The sequence below is a fragment of the Lissotriton vulgaris genome, chromosome 7 (assembly GCF_964263255.1).
Source record: "Lissotriton vulgaris chromosome 7, aLisVul1.2, whole genome shotgun sequence".
NCBI lineage: Eukaryota > Metazoa > Chordata > Amphibia > Caudata > Salamandridae > Lissotriton > Lissotriton vulgaris.
In genome coordinates this window covers 1624561297-1624586929 of record NC_141695.1, presented here as the reverse complement: position 1 = coordinate 1624586929, position 25633 = coordinate 1624561297, and the positions used below count along the sequence as shown (strand labels likewise).

The 25633-nt window shown below is 46.3% G+C and overlaps 1 protein-coding gene across 1 annotated transcript in view; it reads right to left on the bottom strand.

Annotated features, from left to right (window-relative positions):
• Positions 1-4363, bottom strand: part of FITM2 (fat storage inducing transmembrane protein 2) — a 30554-nt gene extending 26191 nt beyond the window's left edge. The window contains exon 1 of the mRNA XM_086932566.1: positions 3742-4363. Coding sequence (XP_086788692.1) covers positions 3742-3914 — 173 coding nt within the window. The 5' untranslated portion in view covers positions 3915-4363. The remainder of the gene's footprint in view (positions 1-3741) is intronic.
• Between the last annotated feature and the right edge of the window lie 21270 nt (positions 4364-25633).

Genomic DNA, 25633 nt, shown 5'->3' with positions numbered 1-25633 from the left:
GTTGTCTTTCTTCCTGAACTCCTCTGTGCTAGTCAAAAACATTAAAATCGCCCTCTTGATGTCCAGTAAGTGTAACAAAGACTCTTTTTCAGAAGTTGGATTCAGAACAAGAGAACAAAAACTGATAACGCTATCGGCATGGAGGCATGGAATTGAGACGAAACCTTTGGAACAAATCTGGAATCCAATGTAAGGATTACTCTTTCGGGAAATACTTTCAGAAAAGGTTCTGACCTCAATAGTGAACCCAATTTCCCCACCATCCTGGCTGAGGAAAGGACCACTAGGAAGACAACTTTTATGGTGAGAAACTTTACGTCTACACTCTCCAAAGGTTCAAAAGGAGGGGAGTGGAGTGATTTTAGAACTAAAAGAAGATCTCAAGGAGATGATGAACAGCGTAATTTTGGCCTATCTATAGAAAGGCTTCCGAGTTACTTGAACACCAAAGATTCAAACCCCGTCCAACTGAACCCATGAATGCATTATTAGCTGCCCATCGGGCCCCAAAAGTCTCACTGGATAGACCCAAGAGAAATTGATCTCTAAAGTTTACAATCCGTATATGATCAACTGAATCAGCAGAGCATTCTCTCTCTGTACACCATTTATGACAGTTCTTCCAATGGTGAAATGGATGTCTAAAATTCTTTATCATCTGCACCACCTCTGAAGAAATCCTTTAGCCAGCAAACTCATCCCTCAAGAGCCATGCCTGAAGATGAAGCCACTTTACAACCGCCAATGAAAGTAGAGGACCTGCCAGGGGATATGGATGCCATGGAATTGTCAAGGGTGGCTGAATAGCCAACTACAACCTTCTCTCCCACCCTGGAACCACTAACAGGACTAAGACGTTGTCCGCTTGATCTTCTGAAGTACCTTGGATATCATAGGGATTGGAGGGAAATTGTACAGAAGTCCTATCAGCTACCTGAAAGACATGGTGTCCATCCTCCAAGCCTCTGGACAAGGAATAATTGTCCAAAAGCAGGGCAGGAAAGCATTCTCCCTGGAGGGGAACAGGTCCATTGTTGGTTACCCAAACCTCCCCTGCAACATCCAGAACACTTCCCTAGTCAAAGACAAGGAACTCACTTAGGAAAACACTCTGCTCAGTCTGTCTGCTGCCCAGTTCTCCTACCCTGAGAAACAGATCAAGTAGCCAGTCAGGTTTGCTTTGTAATGATTTAGGAGGCACCCAGCAAGTCTGTACTGAGTGATCCACAGAGTTGTTTGGAGAAAAATGTAAATTTTATTTTGTTCAAATTTTCATTAACTTATCAGTATGTCTTCAAAGGCACATTTATCAAAACAATCAAGTAAACATTCAGACAATAATGTGCGCAATATACACAATTGTTGAAACTGTACACAATAAATACTTAAAATTCAAAAACACCAAAAACAAAACTGTATACAAATCAATTGAGACATAAAAAAAAACATTCAACACAAGCACCAGTTCTTCAAATTGTTTACCAAAAGACAGGCGGACACGGGGATTCAATGATACTGCCTGTCTTTCTCAATAGGCCTGTGATTAGGTGTTTTAAGGATTACACAACTAGGGAGAGTGAGAGTAGTGTTATTTATTCCCTAATTCTGTGACGTCTGATCCCAGTGTGTCAGTAAGTGGTTTATCCCATAAGCTTGCGCTTATGGAAGCAGCTAACTGTTTGGAGGTGCTCCACAAGGAAACAAAAAAAACAGGAAGTTAAGGGGGTGGGCTTACTTTTTAAATCAGGGTATGAGAAGTGGAAATCAGCCATATTGAAGGCACAGGCAACTAGACCGTATCATGTAGTTAATTTGTTTTGCTTTGTAGAGTTCTGCCCACAAGAGCTAAAGGTCACTGATAAAGACTGTGGCGAGGAAGACGAACTAGGAGGATAAGTGCAGCCGGGGGGGGGGGGAGTGTTGGAAGGATCTTGTTATAATATTACATGCAACACATTAATAAAACAGATTAAGAAGAAAAAAATCTTTCAATCTCAGACTGATCAGATTTTACAAAAAACACAATACATGGTGCCTGACAGTAGCAGGCCCTTTGCAAAGGTTAACGGGTTATTTTTTCGTAGCCTATTTGCTGTATTCAGATGTTAAACTTGTACACATGGGAAAATATTTGCCACAATATTAATGGGTGTAAAATCAATGCCACATAATTTGCCTTTTCTTGACACATAATTCAGCCAACTCTGCTGCACAATGTTCTGAACTGTAACGTTATTCCTGTGACCCTGACTATATTGATCCTGCAAGATGTGGCTAGTCAAAAAACAATCTAGCATAGTCGGTGGTTTCGTCACAATACCCTGCATGTACTGTATATCGTTATGTAATAACAGTGCAAACACTGCAACTAGTCCAGCACAGTGACTCAGCAGACACTGTGGCAAGGTTTACACGATCACTTCATCCACGGAAAACAACTAGTAGTCAAACGCAGGCTTTCCTTTTTGACAATATGATCATCAATTGTGGTAGTGCAATTGGTTTCAATTAAAAAGGAAGGCTGACTGACAAAATACAGAGTTTTGCAAAGAATGCCCAGGACCAGACACGTGCCTATTGCGGAAATGATTTACTATTCATATGTTGAATTTACAAATGCAGTAAACATATTTACACACTAAGGCCCAGATTCACAAAGGTTTAACGTTGGGTTAGTGTTACTTTTGTAGCTCTAACCCGATGCTTAACCTACTTTGGGATTAACAAACCAACGCTAACTGGTATTAGAGTTGTTATGTATAGAAAAGTAATGCAAAGCAGCATGAAACGCTGCTTAACATTACTTTGCACTAAGGGGGCGTTACATGGGCGTTCCCATGCACCCACCCATGCTTTTTGAGCCTAAAACCTATCTAATAACTTTAGTAGACAATGTTTAGCACCAACAATTAACACCACTGGAAAGCAGGCGTTAAACGGAGATTTTTTGTCATTTCTCCTTTCTTTTCCTAATTTGAATGCATGCTGCACAGATACAACGTAGGAACAGGTTTTAAACTTGTCTAGCCATAGTATTATGTACAGGAAGGTTGCCCTTCCTGTACAAAACCGATGGTAGATTCAGGCACATATGCTAGCACTATGGGGCTAAGGTGTGTACCTGGCGCACAGCAGCTGAAATTACCACAGGTGCTAGGGAGAGGGGAGGAGAGTGCCATATCTCTGTGAATATGGTGCTCTCCTGTTCTCTTCCTGTCAGGCAATGCAGCACAGCCTCTTTGGGTGCTACGCTGTGTTGTGTGACACCTTTCAGAATCTGGGCCAAAATCTTAACGTGGCGTGAATGTATGTAAGCGAAATCCAAATGACTGACCTGTACTCGATGCACCTATTCTAGATACACTCCGACGCACCGCTCAGTCAGTGAAAGACCTCAAATGGTAAAATTCACTGACATCTATCAGGTGTCTCCATGTTACGTGTCGCAGTAACATATCTTTTTTTAACACAAGTATAGCGATAAATTAGTCATGTCATTTGTAAAAGTAACTAATCATGTGTTTTCACACACTAACTTTGCAAGTTGGTATGTCATGAACTGAAACACAGTAGTAACATAGGAACCCACGTTCCAGAATGCAAAAGAAAGCTGGGTTAAACAAAAAAAAAGAAAATTATGAAATGGTGTGTCACTTGATACATACGTACAGGTTGAGCACTACCAGTATTCCCTGACACACGCAAACACACACTGCCCTGGCGCAGGGTATACATACTTACACATTAAGGACATTGCGCTTGTTGTTCAAATAAGAATCTGGCAGAGGGCAGAACTCTTTCACTAGAGATCCGCATACTGTGAGAGCTATTAAGATGAGGTACAGGTGCCTCCGGATTGGATCGCGTAAACAAGTGTCTCTGAAGAAACGAACAGCACCATCCAACGCCTCCATGATACTAAAATTAAGACAAGGTCATTGAGGAACAGATGCTGTCCAAAAGTCCAAGCCGACAGAAAGAGGCGTACGGGTCCTTTCCAGAATAACTGCCTTGCCTTCCGCCAATAATCTTATAAAACACCTGATTACTTCAAACTTTCATTCAAACTCCGACCGGCTTAACTACACAAATGTCTCTAACCCACTTCAACGAGTGAAAGAAAGCACGGTCCTGCAGTGCAAAAACTGATGCACGCTGATTGGCAGACTCCGCGATCAATCAGGGTGAATTTTACAAGCAGGGCGGCTCACTAAACCCTGCGATTGGTTATAAAAATGACACGCTCCGGAAGAGAAGATCCAACCTACCCACTCCCGGAAGAATAGATCATCTGCTGTTCTGGAATGCATCGAGCGCCTGCAAACTGCTGCCCCGGAATGAAATTGTCCTTTACGTGCTGTCAGAGGATTTTTTCGTGTAAAGCGTTATATGCACCGACTCTGAGACGACTCGAGCTGTAAAATGGGTTACCGCGGGCGAAGCCAGCCTCAGCGTTTATCTCGTTCTTCCCGTCATCAACAAATGTCTTTTTTGATAAACGAGCAGAAGGAATTTACGTGATGAGGCGATGCGGAGAACTGGTGTTGTTATTGGGTGGATGGAAGCACGGAGCGTAACCAGTGGTCGAAGTGGGTAAAAGAAAGTAGGGGAACTGTGGGCGGAGCATTAGGGGGCGGGAACAAACTGAGTGGGCGGAGTCAGAGGTGTGGCTAGAAAGAGCAACACATCCTAATTTTTAGTATGTTTGGCATTTCACTGACCAGTTACAGCTTATAAAGATTATTTAATGCAACCGATAAATACACGTTTATTTGATGTTTAATATGAGTTATTGACATTAAAGTACATTTACAATGTGGGATACGTTTTCAATCATAGAATGTCACAAATACGCATATGAGTGGGATCATAAGCCATTTGTGTCCAAGCCATGCAGTTTCTTTCATCAGCACTTCTCCTCCCTTTTTCTAACCACTTCTCAACATAAAATGTGGCTTTAGATTCTACGACAGGAGGCCCCACGTGTTGGGGAGCACTGTTGATTACATCATTCTGTGCCCCTAGGTCAATGCAAAATTGTATTCCTAAATGTTTTACATGCTTCACGCAACATGTCATGAAGCCAGCATTAGATGCCTCCTAGTTTCCTGTTATTGTATCTAGACATAGACAACCCAAACCTGGTGGTTTTGCAGATGCTTTTAGCAGTATCAGATGAATGAGATACAAATATTTTATTAGTAGTTTGTGTAATTGCTACTCAAGTTAGCAAGGAGAATTACTATGCCCTGCTCACAGCGGCAGACACACAACCAGAGGGCTTTAAAGCGCATTACAAGGTCAACAGTTACTTTATTTAAGGGCATATTTCTTTGTAACAAAGACATGTGGGCATTAAATGGTTTCAAAGTCGTTTGATTTTTTGCTTATGAACTTAAAAAGTAACTCTTATTAAGGAGTGTATACTGCCGTAAACTTCAATGACTTACACCCTTTTTGAGAAATTGCGTGTAGCTGTGCAAGCATTACTTTATATTTGGCATGGAGCACATTAGAACAGCTTTGTACAAATTCAGTTCGAAATTTTCAACTTCTTTTTTCACAGACAGCTGCAAATTCATAGTACAAAACAACCATTTGAGTCTTGGCGTCACTTTCACATATAGTGATCTGGGGCCGTTCACAGTCCTTAGGGTCCATTAACTTTGTCGACTTCAGAATTCTTTATTGCACAAGATAACATCTTTGAGATTAAAGCGCCAAGCAGTCTGGCTGCTACATTCTTGCAACAGAGTTTTGTTTCAGTCTTCTCACCTTGAGGTGGTAACTCTACGATCTATTAAAACACAAATGTACTGTGTGATCTAGTATAAACATGAAAGAAATTAACATTTTAAATGCTTTTTAAAAGAATTACATTTATTTGTTTGTTTTCAGTATCTGCTTTGCATTCTGGGATCCGTGTAAGTTTGTGGTCTACACACATTCTTGGGAGGGCTTTCAACAAGCATTTGCAATGCAATAGGTCTCGCATTTGCGAGACTTTGAGCTACTGGCATTGTAAATGACAAACCCTTTATCTATGTGTTCGTTTTGAAAATAGACAAATATCAATCAATCAATCAATCATGGTAATTTGTATAGCGTGCTACTCACCCGCAAGGGTCTCAAGGCGCTGGGGGGGAGGGGTCCGCTACTGCTGGAAGAGCCAGGTCTTGAGGAGCTTCCTGAAGGAGAGGTGATCCTGGGTCAGTCGGAGGTGGATGGGGAGGGAGTTCCATGTCTTGGCTGCCAGGTAGGAAAAGGATCTTCCCCCGGCGGCGGCCTTGCGGATGTGTGGTACGGTGGCGAGGGCGTGGCTGGTCTATCGTAGCTGGCGGGTGGGCGCGTAGAAGGTCAGGCGGCTGTTGAGGTACTTGGGGCCCAGGTCGTGAAGGGCCTTGTGTGCGTGGGTGAGAAGCCTGAACGTGATTCTCTTGCTGACGGGGAGCCAGTGCAGGTCTCTCAGGTGGCCGGAGATGTGCCTGTGTCGGGGGATGTCCAGGACGAGTCGTGCGGAGGCGTTCTGGATGCGCTGGAGTCTTTTCGGAAGTTTGGCTGTGGTTCCGGCGTAGATGGTGTTTCCGTAGTCCAGTCGGCTGGTGACAAGTGCTTGTGTGATCGTCTTCATGGTTTCAGTGGGGATCCATCGGAAAATCTTGCGTAGCATGCGCAGGGTGTTGAAGCATGATGATGAGACGGCGTTGACTTGTCTGGTCATCGAGAGGGAGGAGTACAGGATGAAGCCCAGGTTGCGTCCGTTGGTTTGGGAGTGGTGCCCAGGGCAGGGGGCCCCCAGGAGTCGTCCCAGGCGGAGGGCGATGATCCCAGGATGAGGACTTCCGTCTTGTCTGAGTTCAGTTTCAGGCGGCTGTTCTTCATCCACACTGCGACGTCTTTCATCCCTTCGTGAAGGCAGGTTTTGGCGGTGGCGGGGTCGTTGGTGAGGGAGAGGATTAGCTGGGTGTCGTCGGCGTAGTAGATGATGTTGAGGTTGTGTTTGCGTGGGATGGCTGCAAAAGGGGATAATGTAGACGTTGAAGAGGGTTGGGCTGAGTGATGATCATTGTCATTTACAATGCCAGTAGCTTAAATTTTTTAAATGCAAGAACCTATTGCATTGCAAATGCTTGTTTTGTTACTGGGGGATGATTCTGCAGCACGGCTGCAAAACCAGTCCCCAGTTACAAAACCAGCCTCCCACCCCTCCAGCCTCTCGTCCCATGCCCGGTATGGCCAGTCTGACCTTGCTGCCGGACCTATTTGTTTTCACAGCCAGACCCTGGATGGGGACTAAAAGGTGCTCTGGTGTTGGGGGGTCACAGAACTTGTGCTGCTTATATGCATTTTTTTTTTCAAAAAGGTCAACAATATGGGGCAGATTTACAAGCCCCTTGTGCCTCTTTTATGCTGCCATTGCGCCACTTTTGTGATGCAGCGGCGGCGCAAAAGATGCACCGTGGTGCGGTGTATTTACAACTTGACGCATCTGGGAGATGCGTCACGTTGTAAAGCCCTGTGCCAGAAGTAGGCGTTCCTGCGTAGGGGGGGGGGGGGGGGGGCGTTCCGGCTCAGCAACGCCTCCCAAAAGTGGCTGAGTGAAATCTACAAGATTTCACTCAGTCATTTTTGAGCCCATGCTGCGTCAAAACCCTGCGCCTGCTTGAAGCAGGCATAAGGATTGACGCTGCATTGTACAGATAGGGCCACCCCAGAGCATTGCTAGAGCTGCGTTGCGCTTGCGACGCAACTCCAGCAATTTGCCGCCTTTACGGCACAGATGCGTCAAGCATCTGTGCCGTTTTTCGCATCCATGGCGGTGGAGCCGTGGCGCACAATAACTGCTGCATCCCTTCTGATGTGCAGGGATGCGCCAGTTATTGTGAATCTGCTCCTATGTTTATAAAAGACCACATCATTGAACACTAACAGAGCAGCCGTACACATTAAATCTAATAACATAAGACACATTAAATAAAACAACAAGACAAAAATCAGGATAAGACATTAAACGTTTGTAAAAAAAAAATGCACCACGGTATTCTTTATTTTCCCAACTTACGTGATGTTTATTTACGAGCAAGCATGGAGTTCAGAGGCAGTCCAGGTTCCTCTTGTAGACCCCAGTGCGGAGAAAAGAGCAGAGCTGTAAAGGAGGGGCTGGGGATCTCTGGGCAGGCACGCAGAACAATATCCAGGAGAGGTTGGTGGGGGTGGGTCAGCTGGGGGCCTGCCTTCCTCCTATTTTCCAGTTCTGGCTGGGTGAAGAGCAAATTTGCAGCCAGTCAGCTGATTTCTCACTGAATTCCTTTTCTTCTTTTTCAGGAGGTGGTGTCCGTCAGTCTGGGTGTGCCCGAAAATAAAGGGCATATTAGGTCAGGGTGGGGCCACCAAAGCTTCCTGATGTGACTATTGTTTTGGTCACAGTGCAGGCAGCCAGGTAGCATCGGCAGTAAATGAGCTGTGAATCACTGCACCATTAGAGCCATCAGAGGTAGTAGTTTTCCTACTGACGACGGCCCTTTCAGTGTTGTTTTTCAGGCCCCTGTCCCCAGATACAGAGGGGAAGGGGAGGAGGTTGTGGGCACTGCTGAGGCCTTCCTCGATATGCACCAAACAGGGGACACGGCTGAATGATTAAGGCAGCAATCATTTTAATATGGCCCATTCCTCTGATGCTTTTTTAATAAGAAGTAGGGGAACGGACTGTAACAAATTTAAAAAGTAGGGGCACGCCGTGCCCTTCCGATCCCACCCACTTCGACCGCTGAGCGTAACAATGTCTCCTGTGATACTCCGAAGCACTGCCTGAGGGTAGTGGAAGACGATGTGGCGCCAAAGCTAGAGCTTTAAACTTTGGGGAACCAGGTCAGTGCCCCGGCGGCTAAACACTTGGGATTCAGGGCAAATCACTTCATCTTCCAGAGACTAAAAAATAAATTTGACATTGTGTAATGTAACTGTTGCTCATGTGAAGCGCTCCAAATCCCTTGGGTGGAGTTTCCGCTCTATAAAACTAGAGATGGACGAGCCACTGAAAGCTTGAGGTAATCTTCGACCTCTGAGCAACGAACGACCCAAGCTTTTATGTGGCTTCTGCTGCCACTTGGACTTTAAGCTAATAATTGTTAATTTTTTTGTTGTAGCAGATTTATATAGCGCAAGCTCGACCCAAAGGTATTAGAGCTCTTTACATAAGCACCAGTTATGTTACACAAGGACACATTAAAACTGTTGGTAGGTGCAGGGAGATTAAGTGATTTGGCCAGATTCACAGGATGTGGCGTCGACCCAGAGGCTTGAACCTTGGTTTCCCAGCTCCAAGGTCGGCAGTCTAACCGTAAGACCACATCCTCTCTCTAACTGATGATAAAACCTTTGATGTGAAACATTAGAGGAAGAGAGATATCTGTTTAAAGGCTACAGGCTTGCCTTCATAGTAATGCGTTTTACAAATCCAGCTAACATAACATCTCATTGGTTGATACCACGGTCAAAGTCCTGGGGAGGGTTATATATAACACAATTAAGGAGTGGATACCAGCTGACTCAGTCTTATACCATGCCAGTATGGATTTACAAATAAAGTGGTGCCAATTGAGCTGTGTCTGAATCTGAAGTTACTTCTCTGCAAATACATTGTCCCTAAACAAGCCCCATTCTATCTGGCGTTAACGGATTTGTCAGCTTTCTATTTTTTTTTCAAGTGTTTTTATTAAAATATAAAATGTGCATACCAGAAGTTATATATACAGTACATAGTAATACGGCGCCAGAGAAGAGGAAAGAAGAAAGAGAGGGGGGGGGGGGGGGGGGGGGGGGGGTTGGTGGGTGACTAATCTGTGACCGGGGCTTCCAGGTGTTTGTCGAGGAGTTCCCACATTCCATCCTTAGCCTTGTGCTCCTTTGAGAATTTGCTGGTGATATTGTCCGCTCCCCTGAGGAATGTGACCCAGTTCATCCAAGTTTTAAAGCGCAAGTTCACTTTTTGTTCTAGTTGCACATGGATATGAAGGCTAGAATTAAAATCATCAGACAAGGTGAGGCGTCTGATGACACTGATGTCTGTCATGGCACGAGACAAGGGTGTGTTTTGGCTCCCCTTTAATTTATTTTATATATAAATGAACTTCACCCCTTTTTAACTACAATTACCTCCAATGCACCCAAAATGAATGGAATGCTGTTACCTACTTTTTAGTATGCAGAGGACGTAGTGCTTATGGCACACACCCCAAAGGCGCTGCATCTCCTTGTACTTCGTTTTGTGTACTTCATGGCCAACTTAGATTTACGTGCACATTTTACCAAATCGCACATTATGGCATGTGGCCTCAAGCATAAAGAGCTTTCCAACCGTTCGGTGGGTTCTATTTATGTGAGCAGCATGAGTATCTTCTCTTATTTAGGCATCACTTTCTCTTCTACTGGGTCCTGAGTACTTAACATTGTGCAGCATAGAGCAAAACTGAAACTGTCCAGTGCAATTGGCTAGTTGTGCAGGCTCCACCAACCAATAGGTGGTGGATCACTCATCACATTATAGCACATCCACAATGCATTTTTAGTATACTGTAATGCGAAAGTTTGGGGGATTTCTAAATGTGAGGCTATCCAGAGGATAACATTTTTTTTTCCTTAGGAGACTCTTCTCTGGTCCCATCTCATCTTCCAGTTTTATAGTCTGCTTACCTAGAAGATCTTTTTAGTGCCCGCCAGGCGCTATTGTGGTTAGCACTATGGAAAAAGGATGAAGCTAGTCTGTCAAGCAGTGGCGTAGGAAGGGTGTGCGGTGGGTGCGGGCCGGCTCGGGTGTCATCCCTTAGGGGGGTGACAAAATGGCAAAAATATGTGTTTTAAGCACATATTTCTGCCATTTTGTCAAGCCGGGGTTGACAAGAAATGTTCCGCACCGGGAACCACCTGACCTTGGTACGCCACTGCAGTCTAGAGATATTGAAACTGGAATGCCTGACATGCGAGATAGAGGCATGCACATCCCTTGGTTAGCTTATTTTAAATCTGAATACACCAAAAATCAGCCTTCAGGGAGCCTTTGGGAGCCTGAAACGTAATACTATAAGTAAAAAAAAATGTTCAGGTGGGGCGTACCTTGAAGTGTCAAGATGGCGGCCGCACTCTGAGTGCTCCGGACCCCTCCGTCATCCGCTTCAAACATCACCACCTTTGGCTGCCATCCAACCCTTGAACATGGTCACGGGTATCCCCTGTAGCTGGTGCTGTGCAGCGACAATACAAACTGCTGCCCTACCGAGCGCAGATCTCGCTCGAACGCCTGAACCCCGAAGCCCGTGGGCTGCAAGATGGTGGCTCCCACCGACCGGGGCCTGGGGCTCTGGTGAGTCCTGACTGCTGGGCGCTTGCCAGCTGCGTGGTTCCTGTTGCTACTGGAGGCCCTGCGCACCAACTGATTTTGCCTTTGTGCGGAGATTGAGGAGGTGGCGAGATCCCTAGCTGCTCTGGTTCCCGGCCGGTCTGCCACACAGTGACCACCCACACTACCTGAGATGAGGCCTCGTCCGTCCTGCCTGCACCCTGGGACCGAAGCGGACTCCCGCGCTGCGTGAGCGCCACCCGCCTAGTGACTGAAGGGGAGGCTGGGGGCTCTGCTGCCGTCTCGGGTAGCAGGGGGAGGCATGTGGCTTCGGCCTCCCCCATGCCCCCCCCCCCTCCTCCTCCAAGTGCTGAGCTGCACCGGCCGGGGAAGATCCACGTGCTGCCAGAACAAAGTGCTGCAGCCTGGGGCTGCTCCGCACGGTCTCCCGGTGCAGGTGAGGCATGAATTGAGATGGTACCGCGGCAGGTGTGCGGGGACCCTCCCTTGCCTGCCCTCACTGAGCTGATGCGGCGCTGGCTCGGGGGTTGAGGCTCTTACTGGCAGGGGGCTTGTGGTGGGCTGATCGGCTGCAAGAATCGAGCAGCGGGAGCTTCTGAAGGGACTCCCCGCCCCCTGTGCTCCTCTTGCGCTTCGGCCGCCACACACGTTCAACAACCGGGACTGGTCCGCTGCTTGGGTCGAGCAGCGAACTCATCGGGGGGGGTTCCCCGGATCCCACCTGCCCTCCTTCTCTTCTGCCCGTCTCCCCCTCTGAGCTGATGCCAGGCCATTCGGCTGTGAGAGTCGTGCAGTGGGGCCCTCGAGGAGGGACGTGTCGCACAGGTCCGTGCCTCACCACCCGATACTCCCTAGGCTGGAGGTTCGGCTGCTTCTGTGAGCTCCCTTGTCCCACCAGGGATAGGGACTCCTGTGGACCTGCGATCCCGCGGACTCCCAAGTCAATAGCAATTCCCCCACGTACTGGATCCCCGCACTGGTGCACCTTAGATCCATAAGTGCCCATGAGGCCTGACCCACACACTTTTGTTGGTGGGGAGAGGCGGAACCCCCCTTGTACTAGGCCCTGGGTGTCACCTCAACACCACCTGAACAGACGTTGCTCCATCATCGGAGTCCAAGATGAGGAGAGACCATGTTCCCAAATCAGCAGCGGCACCCACGCAAACTAAAATGGACCAATTCACCATAAGTGACTGCGGCCCGGCGGAGGGGATGCTTGGGGGCTCCCCTGTTCCCTCTTGGATGCCCGAGGGAGTGTTATCACCCTGGTTTGTTATCGAACGTGCCCAGGGGCGTAGGAGACACTAAAATTCTGGGGGGGACAGGGACAGCCTTGTGGAATTTCCGGTGACCCTATACAAATCACTGCCCGTTAAACGAATACAATTGCATACTTTTGAAATGAAATATTGAGACAAGCAGGCATGTAGTCACAGTTTGCATCTACGCTTTATTGTTATTTACATTTACATAGTAATCAGACCAAATGTTTAAAAAGCATGCATATGAAGCTTGCATCTTCATGCACCAAGCAAACAATGGTCGCTGACTTCGGGTGGGGGCGTCATGTTTGCAAGTGCATTACGGTTTGAAAAGTACCTGCTGCTGTATTCCTGGTCTCCAGCAATTTTTAGGCAACAATAAAAATGTGAAGATAACTTTGATGATTAATGTTCTTTATTGGGAGAGATCAGAGGTTTGTGTAGTGGAAGTTTTGACTCATCGTAAGGTAGCCACAGTGGGGTAATATGCCTACTGCAAAGAATGTGTACCACGCAGTTCACCAAATCCATATCATGCAAATAGAGCAAACAGAAGGAGATGATGGATGGAGTGCTGAAACTTTTTAGACACTCACCCCCAGTCACAGATCTGGGTTGAATGCATCATCGTTTTTTGGCTCACTTTGCCACCCCAGTTCAGATACAGCTATATCAAATCAGTCCCAGGATGCTTGTTTCCGGTCCAGGGAAGACATGGCTTGGCAGTTCGGGCTGGACTGTTCTCATGAGGCACAGGGTCAAGACTGATGTGCATATAGCTGTGTCTGAACTGGGGTGGCAGAGTGAGTTAAAGAACAGTGATGGATTCAACCCAGATCTGTGACTGGGGGTGAGTGTCTGAAAAGTTTCAGCACTCCGTCCATCATCACCTTCTGTTTGCTTTGCTCACCTGAAGTTGGCAGGGTATGCCCAGACGTGGGTCCCTTGCTCACTTTGCCACTCAATTCAAACCTGGCTGATGAGGGCAGATAGGCCAACACTGGTCCCAGGATGCTTGTTTCTGGTCCAGGGAAGACCAGTTCGATGGATTCAACCCAGATCTGTGACTGGTGGTCAGTGGTCCGACCATCATCTCCTTGTGCTTGCTTTGTTCGCCCTAAGTTGGCAGGGCATGCCCATACATGGGTCCCTTGCTCACTTTGCCACTTGATTTAAGCTAGCCTGGCTGATGAAGGCTGTAATCCTGAAACCGGTCCCAGTATGAAAGTTTCTGGTCCAGGTAAGACATGGCTTTGCAGTTCGGGCTGGACTGTTCCCATGAGGCACAGGGTCAAGAGTGATTTGCCTATAGCTGTGTCTGAACTGGGGTGGCAAAATGATCTAAAGAACGATGATGGATTCAACCCAGATCTGTGACTGGGGTGAGTGTCTGAAAAGTTTCAGCTCTCCGCCCATCGGCTCCTTTTGCTTTATCATGTAAATAGGTCAGTGAGTTACTGCTTTTGTCTGAGAGATTCTTTTGGAATTTGCAGTTTATAAGTTAAAATCTTAACAGTGATCAGTAAGCTATTAACCGTCATCAAAGAACTGCATGAAAACCTCAAGGTATAGATTAAAATGTTAAGACTTTACCCCAGTCTTTCCTCATCCTAATATTTGAAAATGGGTTCATAAGAATTCAAATCAATTCTGATTATTAAAGAGAACCCCCCAAATATGGTGTTATGTTTTTAATTCTGAGTTTGTACTTCTCTAGTGTTGCAAAGCCATCCTGTGCCCTGGGCACTCCCGAACGTTTTGCTGACTGGTACTGGTGGTACCTGACTCTGACTGACCCTGGCCTCTGCCTAACAAGGCCCAGGACCAGTGCTATTCTGAAAGAGACACTTAAAGATACTGTGAAACACCTACATGCACTAGGGTGCACTATGGGTTAGGGTACCCCTATGATTGGCATGACCTATAAGGCCCTAGTACATAATAGGGCAGGGGGATGAGAACTACCTTTAAGTCCCTAGTATATAATAGGACATGGCAGTTTAGAGGCCAGCAGCCTTTCTGCACCTGCATGTGTGCACTGCTGAAGCCTGAGGACAGTTTAAAAGTAGCCCTGAGTTGTAGGACTGCTTTTAAAATGCAAATTGTGCCCAAAATCGACTTTTGCGTTTGGGGAACTTACAAAATGATGAACTACAATGTTGGGGCAACATTAAGTTAAGTGGAAAAAATTTTCCACTTAACTATGGCTGTATCATATATGCCACATAATACATCATTTGCTGCATAATCTAACAATTTCACCCAAAACTATTTTGTAGCTCAAACTGATCAAAAATGACTAAAAGAAATGTGACTCATGTTGCTGTGGAGTGTAGGGCCCTTTGCAAAGGTTGACTGGTCACCTTTCCCACTGCTGCATTTGTATGTTACACAGGTACTAATGAGGCAAAAGCTCTGCAGAGGCTCTTAGTATGTATAAATATGTCAAAATAATAAAGTATAAAATGTACCGCATTATGCTGCAGCCTTTTTATTGTTGCATAATTTAGTCAACACTGCAACATCATTTTGCCCTCCATTGCTGCATAACTCCGGTGGCCAGAAAATAGGTTGCACATGTTAAAAGTGTTTGTGCATGAAGCAGAGACCATGATGTTTCAAAACTTAGGGGCTGATTACAGTGGCAGGTGGACTTCAGTCCGTCTGCCATCAAATCGGGGAATGGGACCGGTGGCCTGCAAGGTGGCGGCCCCACAATAGGCATTACAATGCGACCGCCACTATGGCGTTCGCAAGGCCTATCTTTTACATTGCAGCAGGTGCTGCTGGCTGCATCATCCACTACAATGTAAAAAAGAGACAGATTACATGTGGTGCCTGCCTCATGATGCGGTGCTATGTAGGTGGGGCATCATAGGTGACCCCCAGGTCCGATGTCTGGGGGCTGGGGGGAAAGGGGTACGAACCCCCAATGTCCCTTTCCGTCATCTTTTCCATGGTGTGTGAACCACCATGGATAGGCTGGCGGGTAAGAGACATCGTAATCCCTACTGCGGTGCACCACAACCAGGACTGTAGGAACCACAAGCTCCTCCGCTGCACTGGCGGGCTCAAGGTGCCCATCGGGTTGTGGTGGTTGGTCTTTCCGACCGCCAGGGAACAGCCTACCATTATAATATGACGGGCGGTGATGCAGTCACCGATGGCGGCGCCACCGATGGGGTGACATGGTGGTCCCACTGCCATTATAATCACCCCCTAAGTTTGGTGTGCATGCAAATCCTACATTGCCAACCCCTGGTACGTTGCACTACTACTGCTGAAAAAGGCCAATGGAGGTACCAATGGGTGAGGTGGACTGGCCTCAAGGGTCTTGTGACCTCAGTGACAGAGTCACTGCCGCACTAGGGTGTGCTGCTTGGTAGGTCTGCCCGCAAGACTGGAGGTGAACTGCAGTATGGATTGTGGTGGACAGGCCTTCAAGGTTAACTCACACTTGCCACTGTTAGGGTCCACCTGCGGATGCTAAGACACCAGGGCTTCTAAGGTCTATCGGGCCTTCTAAGGTGTAGCATCGGAATAAGCTCTGTTAAGAGTGTGGTCTGATGGACTGGTCATGAAGGCTGAACATGGTTCTCCAGGTCCAAATTCAGCAGCCCTGGACAGAGTGCCACATCCTCTCCCACACTGAACACAATACTGCCCCACAGAGAGAATCTCACTCTGCCTTCGGCTACATCTCAATTGTGCTGCGACTAAATTCAAATTATGCACTAGACAACAGTATAATTCTGCCTGAAAAAAAAATTAATAACACCCTGGAAAAAGCAAACACTCATAAGGAATGCAAGAATAAGCAAAGCATGTGAACTGTAATCAGTAACAACATGGTTACCTTAACGGTTTTAAACTCCTATATGACTACAGGACCAGGAAGGGACCAGTTTCAATGTCCATTGCTTATATCCTTACAAAATGTAAGAAGTGTGGATTAAAAAAAAAGACTACCTCCCCAAATTTTATTATTATAACCAAAAATACTTTAAAACAGTTGAAAACAATCATATTAAACGTTTCTACTCCACCCATCGACCCGGTATTGCAGTACCTTTAGGAAACGTGCACTTCCCCACCCTGGGAAAATAATGTTGTTCAAAGAAAGAAGATAAAAAGAAAGTAGAGCGTCACTGGCAAACTATGTAAAGTGGTGCTAATGTGTGTGGGTGTAAATAACAATCTGGCCTGTCTGCTGACCACTCTGTATTGTTTTATATAGGTATTTAATATTATTTTCTCTCTGAGGTTGTTCTTTGGAGTAGAAAACAGTCAGAAAATGAGGACATTTCCAGCCAAAGTGTTCCGCTCTTTTTTGGATCCATTTCACAGGGGAACAAATAAAGAAAAGGAGAGAAAAGAGAGAGTAGTAAGAGCGGTCTCTTCAAATCACACAAGTGAGGAAGAGCGAGACCGAGAGAGAGCATGAATAGAGAGAGAGAGAGGGCAGGAGGGCGCTGACAGAGGCAGATCAGGAGAAGCGAACACTGTCCTTGCCTTCTCTGAGCATGAAGGCAAAGAGTTTTTTTACCTTCTCGGCCCTTACCAGAACCGGAGCCTCACTACAGCATAACAAAAGGGCAGAGGCCGGGTGGCCTCTTTGACTGCAGCAGGGCAAGTGCAGGGCCATTAGGTGGCGCTTTCACACGCTAATGGCCCTGCGATTAACAGGAGGGTGAGGGGTAATGATTTTGTCCCCTCGTCCCGTCCCCTGTGTCCCCCCCACTCCAAAATCTGGGGGGGGACATATCCCCCGCGTCCCCCACACTTCCTACGCCCATGAACGTGCCCATTGCTCTCTTGTCCCTAAGCCACCCCCTGGAGCTCTGCACAGGCCAATTAAACTTTAAAGACAGAGATGTCATCCTGAACGCGGCACAGGCGTAGGGTGTCTTGAAGTTCCGGAACCACACTGTAATGCCCCTCCCAGACTATACTAAAGAGGTGCATGAGCAGAGTCGCTCTTACAACGAGGTCAAGCAGAAGCTTCGTAACCGGGCTTGAGATACGGCTCCTCTTCCCGGCCCACCTACTAGTCATCTTCCAGGACAAGACGCTCTTCTTTGAGACCCCACAGCCTTAATGGACATGGCTGACTGAAGAAAGGCCCCTTCGTATCCGATCTACGCGCCCGGCCAGACCGAGACCGCCCCCCTCACGGTTTTAACAATACTAATATTTACACGTGGACGCTTATCTATTTTAATGACATTTTCTACAATGCTACTAACCGTTAATAGCAGACTTGAATTAAATAAAAATGTTGCTGGTGTGACGTTTTATTACGGAAAATATATTTTCACTTTGTGAACGTGGCCAAGCTGTTTTAGGATGGTTTCTTCGTACATGAAAATACTCGCAGCGGGGGCATTCCTAGAGCTGCAGAAATAATGGCACGATAGATAAAAGAATGGAGGAAAAGAAATTAAGGAACCCGCGAAAAGGGCGATTCTAGTGTTGAAAAAGAACCTGCTAGAATCAGATAAATATAAAGGAAGTGCCGGGTGGTCTGTTCCTAAAATGATAACATATATTCCAGTAGCTGCTTGATGCAGCAGGCCACATCAATTTACTTTTATTTCCGATCACTGAGTTATACAATCTGAGTAAACGTGCTAAATGACAGAGATCATACAGAAGGACACTTTGAAGCTGGGATGTGAAAATGGTCATAACTAGAATGCTTGCTTAACTGGCGGCATATCAAATGGAAAATTAAAACCAAAAGCAATATTTAAAGCCATTTAAAAAAAGTCAGCATTAAAACAGTTGAAAACAACCCTACAGTGCCATCTACTGGCCTCATAAGGTAAATTAAAACTGTGTCTCTGTCCAATATACTTTATTAAAAATAGTTTTCATTCAGTGATCTTTCAATTAATTACATTTATTTTTCTTGTTTAAAGGTCGGAGTCGTTGTTAAGGCCACTCGTTGTTTAATAAAGTAGTTATTGAGGAGGTCGTGGTTCATTTCCAGGTCGTTGTTGGAAGGGTGAGATTTTGATCGATATCTTATCACTATTGATCTAAACCTCGATCTGGTCGACTGAATCTTTATTGCCTGTCATTGAGGGAAGAAAGTGCATCTCTTACCAAGTTAGTTCACCCAATAAAGGACTCCGCTTCAAAGGATCACAAACAACTTCTAGCTTTCAAGGATTTATTATAAAGTCAAGATAAGTTGCAGGTACAAGCATCTCAAGATGAGATTCACAAGATACACGGGCCCAACTACATACATGTGCTCTCTGAAAGCCCTCAGACGAGCAACGGAAACTACCAGAACCAGTTCTAAAAATAATAGGGCTATTAGCATAGACACATACTGAGATCTCTCAGACATTTACAGCCGGAGGGAAAATACAGGTTAGGCTGTCCCTACCCTGATCTAGATGGTATCCCTACTTAATCAGGTCCCTACCTAACAAAGGTGTCAGCAGTGAATGACCCCCAAGGGAAGTCACCCACTCTCAGTCTCTTGGTATAAACCTATAGTTCTCCAATCATGACCCCTCTCTGCCTACCCATCCGCTCTCTTAAGGGTCCTCAGGCTTCTGCTCTAACTCCCCCCAGGGGTGCTGTCCCTAATACAAAAATACAACAACATTTAGGACGCCCCTCGTGAGACGCCCCTCACGTGGTGTAGCTTCTGGCTTTTTCCATGATGAGGCCTTGTGGTTAGAGTCGACCTTGCTTCTCAGACTCGTCTCCGGCCCGCTGATACCCCTTAAACATTCCGGAACCCTCCTCCATGTCTGGTCCGCTTCTTGAACAGACTTCTATTCATTTTATTTCTAATTGAATACCCCCTTTTCTCTTACAGACAGATAGTTGCAGCCAAATCCCAATTCTCATAGACTTCCAACATCGTTGCAACATTCCCCGGCCCAGACTAATATGTGTAAATCAACGTTAAACTTTTCAGGCCTACAACACTTCTCATAATGATTATAACTTTCGACTTTTTCTTTAATTATGGCATGTTAGTACTCTTATTCTGCTATTCAGTAAACACATCTATAAATCATGGTCTATTTGTTATTACTAAAACATTAGTGCAAGCCACGTTGTGAAATTGAACCACCTTCCCCCTCCCTTCTAGCTCTGGCCCTGAGGCCTACCACGTTTAGCGTTTCCGTATGCCATCTTATATTTTAGCAGCTACACAACATGGCTTCAGGAATAATCACGTTTAATTATATCATTTGTTTCACACATTTCTGTATTAGTTCCACTTCTACTTAAATCTCTACATTAACTACACATTTCAGAATATAGATGTAGGTACTATCAGCACTCATGGCATTTCTCTTCATGACTTGTGCTTACTACGTGTAAGTGTGACGCACTTCTACATTTTGGTCAGTTTGCGCTCTCTCAGTTCCCCCCTTTGATGACCTCTCGGGGTCATCATTAACATTCAAACTGCAGTGATTGCTAGCATAACTCGTTTCTGTGTTTCCAAAGCCCTCAGACTCCGGTACTGACTATCTTGTATGGCAGCCAATCTCTGCAGCTGTTTTCTCCGAGCCCTCTCTGACCTTCTTGATCTGTACCATTTGAATACCCTCACCAATCCCCACAACACGATCCCACAGATCAATATTATGATGATAGGTTTTAGTATTTTCCACACAAAGCTTTTGCCTAAGGTGGTGAGCCAACCTCCAGCCTCACTTATTCCATGGCCCACCTTTTCCCAGACATTTTTTCTGCTCAGGTCTTCGATCTCCTTGTGAATATCAGTTATGTTCCTAATAACTTTCTCAAGGGGCTTCGAATTGTCTGGAATGTAAGTGCAACATTCCTGGACCTTCAAAGCCTTACAGACTCCGCCCTCTTTTGCTAATAGGACGTCTAAGGCAAGACGGTTCTGAAGAACCATAGCCCTTATCGATTGCATCTCTCCTTCTACCAACATTAAGGACTGAGCAGTGCTGGCAGACAACCTGTCTACGACTGTTGCCAGTCGTCTAATTTTGACATCATTAAGGATTAATCCCAAAAGAGGGAACACAGCTCCAAAGACATCTCCAACCATTTCTACACCTCCTACATCTCTCCTTCCCCTCGATGATGTCTTGCCCTCGATGATCTCTAAGTCTTGGGCATGATATATTTTAGGGAAGATAATTGCCAAGTAACATGATCCATACCAGTTGTCAGGTAGTCTTACGTAGGCATTTCTTCCACATACAAAATATACATTTGGAATCGCTTGCATTCCCTTCAGGAAGTCTTTAGTATAGTACTCTAAATTGAAAGCATGTTCACAGCTAACTTCTCCCACGTATATATTTTCATAATACGTTTTGGCTCTATGAAGACATAACTTTCCTCTCTGCGTTCTATCTAAAGCTATTGGACCACTACTACCTTTTCTCTTGTGTGCTTTCTCTTCCTCGGTCCAATCTGTTTTCCATTGTCCTGATTTTTTCAAAATCTTTTGTCTCCTATTTCGATCATCCACCTGCCCTATGAACTTTTTCTCGACTTCTGACACCTTGCATGTCAGGTTATTTCTGCGGGCATGTGAAGTATCTAAGGTAATCCAAGGAATGAAAAACTTTGCCAACCTGTCTTCACTCTTCCAGTAGTCCCATTTATTCATTTGTTTATAATTAGGGACTTCTGGTAACACTGCATCGTAATTGGAGAAATAGTATTCAAAACTATCTCTCCCATAAAATATACTAGGCAATAAGCTACATGTAATGCCATACGTCAGCGGGAGGTGATGATATCGAATGCCTTCATCTACAGACGCCGGCAACTGCATGCAGACGTAACAGTCCTTAACCTCCATGGCATCCACGTATTCATACAGAAGTTTAGCATAAGCATTAGACCTAAAGTCTCCTTGGGACTCATCTACGTGTAACCTGCGGGCTTCTGCAGCTAATAACGCTTTTTCTTGAGTGTTTTCCCCTTTCTCACCAGCAACGGTGGGTGTAAGCGCCTCTACAGATTTCACATCAGTTACCTTTGCCTCTTCCTCACGTCCCTTTACATAAGAGACTGTTACTACTAAAGCTATTAATATTATCACTCCTACTATTAGTGTACCTATTATACATTTCGCTCTGCGGTTCTGGGTGCCGGCCTCCATTTCGTCAGACTGTATGGCTCTTTCTTATCTTGGCACAAAGTTTTTTTCCTTTCGTTCCTTTACAGTCTCTCTTACTCCTTTTGTCCTTAGAACCACACAACTGGAAGCTGACAACCTTCTTCGCAAAAGTTCTTTACAGTCCAATACAGACAACCCTAGCCCTTCTCCAGTAACTCAAGGGAAGGTCCCTAAGATTCTCTGCTTCCTGGGCGCTAGGTAATCTTCTTTTCTTCTCGCTTATTTACAAAGTCTTTTAAGCATCCACTATCAGGCGATCGCCTGCAGCTTCGACAGCAAAGTTCAATATCTCCATACGAAGATTGTGCTCTTCTTGGGCTGATATCTTTGTACCAAAATCGGGGAATTGCAATTCTGTGAGAAACATGTGCTTTAACTTGCTGAGGCGGGGAGGTCGGGGAACCATAAATGTCAGTGACCCTTCTTGTTCGACACCGGGCACTAACAGTCGTATCTCTACTGTTATGATGGGCTCAGAACTGGACACCACCACCGCTCGGATCCTCCCTGTCACTGGTTTCGAAGCCATCTGTCGCCAGATATGTCCACTCAGGGGTGGAGTATCTCCTGCTAGGTACACGCACTCTTCTTGACCTCCTCAAGACCGGTGCTTCAGCGCCCTGAGCACCTTCTTCCGGGTCTGAATCTTCTGATATCGGAGGAAGGGTTCTCTCTGGAGTTGACCTCAGACTAGAGCTTCTTCTCTGCGGCCAATCCGCTTCTCCACGTACCCTTCTACTCCTTCTCCTCCTTGTCTGTTCACGCTCTCTGTCAGACCTGTCAGTGTCTGACTCGTACTCCCAGCTACTTTCTCCTTCAGTAGCGTCGTCTGTTTCGCTGCTGTACTGACCGTCCTCAGCTTGGTCAGACTCGTTCCTTTCTTCCGCTGGCACCTCTACAGCTTGGCTAGCCCCCTCTATGGCTTCTCGGTCTGCAGCTGGACGTCTATCCGAGAGAGGAGCTGTGTCTTCCAGAGGTGCTGGTACCCTCCGCGTGTGCGACGCGTGGATCCAGTTGGGCAGGCCTCCCACTTTCACTGCCGTGTTCGTGATCAGGATGATCTGAAAGGGCCCACGCCAACGAACATCCAAGCAGCTTCTTCTCTGGTGCTTTTTCACCAGGACCCAGTCCCCAGGAAGCAAGTCATGACACGGGTCCTGGCACGATGGTACCTCGGCAGCCTGCACCTGAAGGGACACAGAATGAATGGCGTCAGACAGCCCCTTACAATAGTCCAGGATCATATCATCTGTGATGCTAATCAGTGCAGCAGTTGGGACAGAAGGTAACCTCATTGCTCTTCCCATCAATACCTCATGAGGAGACAAACCAGTTCTCCTATCCGGGGTACTACGGAGGCTCATAAGGACCAATGGCAACGCATCAGGCCAACTCAAGGATGTTGATGAACACACCTTTGCAATTCTGGCCTTGATGGTGCCATTTATTTGCTCCACAATTCCTGAAGCCTCTGGTCGATAACTGCAATGTAGTTTCTGATCTATGTTCAAAGCTGCACAAATCATTTTCACAAGCGAGCTGTTGAAATGCGTTCCCCTATCTGATTCCAAAGAGGCCGGCACCCCGAAGCGCGGGATAAGCTCCCTAAGCAGTAACTTGGCTACTGTGAGGGTGTCGCACCTACGTGTAGGATATGCCTCAACCCATCTGGAGAAAACGCAAACAACCACCAGGATATAACGGAGGCGGCTGCACCTTGGCATTTCAATGAAATCTATCTGCATTCGATTGAATGGACCTCCTGACCTCCCAATGTGGCTCAGTGCAACTGGTGTCTTTTTCCCTACATTCAACTGCTGACACGTCACACAACGCTGGCACACTGCTTCGGCTGCTACTCTGAACTTAGGGTTGTACCAGGTCTGTCTAAACACTCTCAGCATAGCATCTCTTCCTAAGTGGACAGGACCATGCATGTGTCTGGCCATTGGGCTCACCATCTCATTGGGCAACACTGCTCTGCCATCTGCTGAGACCCAGAAATGGGCCTCACCCATCACACATCCTGCCTTTTGCCATGTTTCTTTTTCACAATCAGGAGCATTTTCTTGCATTTCCTTTAGTTCGTCCCATGTATCGACAGTTTCTAATATCATAGCTAATTCAGTCCTTACATTTATTCCACCCACTTCCACCTCTGTGAAAGAGTACCCTGTTTCCGCGCAATACCGTGCGACTTCGTCGGCATATCTATTGCCTTGTGACACGAAGTCCATATTTCTGGTATGTGCGGTGCATTTCACAACTGCGATACCTGCTGGACATTGCAATGCCTCTAACAACAGGCGCACAAATTCTCCATTGCGAATGGGAGAGCCTGAAGAGGTCATGAAACCTCTTTGAGACCACAACTGCCCGTAATCATGAACTACCCCGTAACCATATTGACTGTCAGTGTATATGGTGACTCGGATTTGATTGCTTGCCAGGCAGGCACGTGTCAGGGCAATAATCTCGGCTACCTGAGCGGAGTGTACTCCTTCCAGGCATCCAGCTTCCACTACTCCAGTAATTGTGCAAACAGCGTAAGCTGCTCTCAACTGCCCAACTTCGTCTCTTACACATGAGCCATCGACAAAGAAAATTTCATCTGGGTCAGTCAGTGGCTCATCTACGATGTCGGGTCTTGGTTTGGTGCATAGTTCAGTCACATCGAGGCAGTCATGGTCTGTACAATCTTCATCATCCTCAATATCGTTTGGAAGTGGCATCAAGGTAGCAGGATTTAAAACAGAGCATCTCCTGAGGGTCACGTTCTCTGCAGCAAGAATGACTTGCTCATAGCGCGTGAGCCTGCTGTTCGTCAGATGCTGTGTTTTAGTCCTGGTCATCAACAATTCAACAGAATGGGGCACGTGCACCTCTAACGGGTGCCCCATGACAATATTCTCACACCTCTCGATGCTGACACCTGTTGCGGCAACGGATTTGAGACATCCGGGCAACGCTGCGGCTACTGGGTCTAAAGTAGCCGAGAAATAAGCGACTGGTCTACGGGCATTCCCATGAATTTGGACTAACACAGACAGCGCGCAACCCTCTCTCTCACAACAGTAGAGCAAGAATGGTTTATCGTAATCCGGCATTCCCAGAGCCGGAGCACGACACAAGTCCTCTCTCAGCTGCAGGAATGCCATCAAACAGTCTTTGTCCCATGGTACCGGATCGCTCACCTCCTTGTGCGTCAGTTTTTGCAAGGGCTTTGCTTTCAGTGAAAAGTTTGCAATCCACTGTCGGCAATATCCCACCATTCCTAGGAACATCCTGACTTCTCTCTGTGTTTTAGGCGCATTCATCTTCATGATGGCCTCTATCCTGTCTGGTGACACTTTTCGTTTACCTTTCTCAATTCTGTGTCCCAAGTACTGCACCTCTGTCAGGCAGTACTGCAATTTTCCCGGGGACACCTTATGCCCATTCTCAGCTAGGTGATTTAACAAAGCAATAGAGTCTTCCCTGCAAGCTTCCTCTGTTTCTGACGCCACAAGGAGGTCGTCTATGTACTGGACCAGAACTGACCTCTGGGGCAGCACTAGACTTTCAAGATTTTTCTTTAAAAGCTGGTTGAAGATCGATGGGCTCTCTGTATACCCCTGAGGAATACGACACCATGTTAGGACGCGACCTTCCATCTTAAATGCGAAAAGAAAATGGCTTTCTTCGTCCAGAGGGATCGAGAAGAAAGCCTGACAAAGATCAATTACAGTGAACCATTCTGCTTGGAACGGTATCTGAAACAGTATCACGGATGGATTCGGTACCACTGGACAACACGAAACGACTATGTTATTAATCTTTCTGAGGTCCTGCACTATCCGGAATTTCCCATTTGGTTTCTGCAAACCCATA